The sequence below is a fragment of the Gallinula chloropus genome (genome assembly GCF_964237585.1).
Source record: "Gallinula chloropus genome assembly, chromosome: 26".
NCBI lineage: Eukaryota > Metazoa > Chordata > Aves > Gruiformes > Rallidae > Gallinula > Gallinula chloropus.
Window position 1 is genome coordinate 5,195,493 of NC_140111.1, and position 1,633 is coordinate 5,197,125.

At 75.6% G+C, this 1,633-nt stretch overlaps 1 protein-coding gene across 1 annotated transcript; it reads right to left on the minus strand.

Annotated features, from left to right (window-relative positions):
* Positions 1-75: 75 nt before the first annotated feature.
* Positions 76-1,633, minus strand: PSMC3IP (PSMC3 interacting protein; the record flags this gene model as incomplete). The annotated part of the gene is made up of 5 exons (XM_084275421.1): positions 76-323; positions 417-528; positions 608-697; positions 1,422-1,525; positions 1,600-1,633. The coding sequence occupies 5 exons, from the start codon at positions 1,631-1,633 to the stop codon at positions 76-78; spliced, it is 588 nt and encodes a 195-aa protein (XP_084131547.1).

The window sequence follows — 1,633 nt, forward strand, 5'->3', positions numbered from 1 at the left end:
TTCCAGCCATCCAGGCTGTGAAGCTATGAAGATGCCTCCTCACCCCAATTAGGATGCAGCACTTGACATCACTGTTCACCTGGACATCCTCAATGGTTCTGGCCTCATGTTACCCCCTGAATGGTTGTCCCAGCCCTGCCTGGGCTCTGCTGCTGGTGCAGCCAGGCACCTCTTTACCTTCTCCTTTTCTTCTGGAGTCACATGGTTCGTCGCTGACTTGATCCTCTCCAGTTTCTCCAGGTAACTCGCGCAGCCTGTCCTCAGCTCCTCGATCTCTCTGGCCATCTCAGGGTTTGTCATGGAGCTGTTCAGGTCCTTCAGCTCTGGATGGGAGACACGGCTCACCCTCTAGCCCCGTACCCACAGGGCTCCCGGTGCTGCGGGGGCCCTGCCGGGCAGGGCAGGGCAGCTCTCACCCGCCTCCATCTGCCGGCAGCTCTGCTGCAGCGCCTGCACCTTGGCGGAGAGAGCGGCGATCTCCTCATCCAGGCTGCGGAGCTCCGCCTCGCTGGCGGCCGGGAGCTGCTCCTGCGGCGGGGGGGAGGCTCAGGGGCGGGTGTGGAGGGGGGGAAAGGGAGGGGGTGCGGCAGCCGGGGCTGGGCCTGACCTGGGCGGCGAAGTAGATCTTCTGCTTCCCGTAGGTCTTCTCGCGGACGCGGCCCTGCTGCGCCAGCTGCTCCAGCGCCTTCACCACGGCCTGCGGGCCGAGCGGCGTGAGCCGGGCCCCGAGCCGCCGCCACCCTCACCGGGCCGGCCCCTCGCCCCAGTCCGGCCCGGCCCGGTCCCCCGGCCCGGCCTGGCCCCCCCGGCCTGGCTCAGCGCTCCCCGCTCCACCCCGGCCCCCCGTCCCGGCCCGACCCGGCGCTCACCGCCCCTCCCCGGCCCGGCTCAGCGCCCCCCGCCCCAACCCAGCCCCCTGGCCCGGCCCAGCAGCCCCCTGGCCCGGCCCAGCGGCCCCCGGCCCGCCCCGGGTCCCCGCCCCAGCCCGAACCGGCGCTCCCAGCCCCGACCCGGCCCCCAGGCCCAGCCCAGCACCCCCCACCCCGGCCCAGCCACCTCCCGCCCCAGCCCGAACCGGCGCCCCCCAACCCGACCCGGCCCCCAGGCCCAGCCCAGCACCCCCCACCCCGGCCCGGTACCCCAGCCCCAGCCCGGCCCCCCCCACCCGGCCCGGCCTCCTGTCCCGGCCCAGCACCCCCCACCCCGGCCCGGGTCCCCGCCCCAGCCCGAACCGGCGCTCCCCGACCCGACCCGGCTCGGTCCAGCGCCCCCCACCCCGGCCCGGTCCCCCAGCCCGCCCCGGCCCCCCCAGCCCCAGCCCGAACCGGCGCTCCCCGCTCCAGCCCCCCCCTCCCCTCCCCGCTCCAGCCCCCCCCTCCCCTCCCCGCTCCAGCCCCCCGGCACGGCCCAGCCCCGCTCACCGCCTTGCCCAGCCCGTGCTCCCGCTGCAGGTTCCCGAAGGCGTCCTGGGCGCTGTAGGGCCGGTTCTGCTCCCGCAGGTACTGCAGCAGCACGGCGGCGGCTCCTGCGGGACCAGGTCACGGTCAGGGCCGCCCGGCACCGCGGGGCTCCGGGGGGGGCCGCCCGGCGCCCACTCACCGCCCGCCGCGGGCCCGTCCCGGCCTTTGCTCAT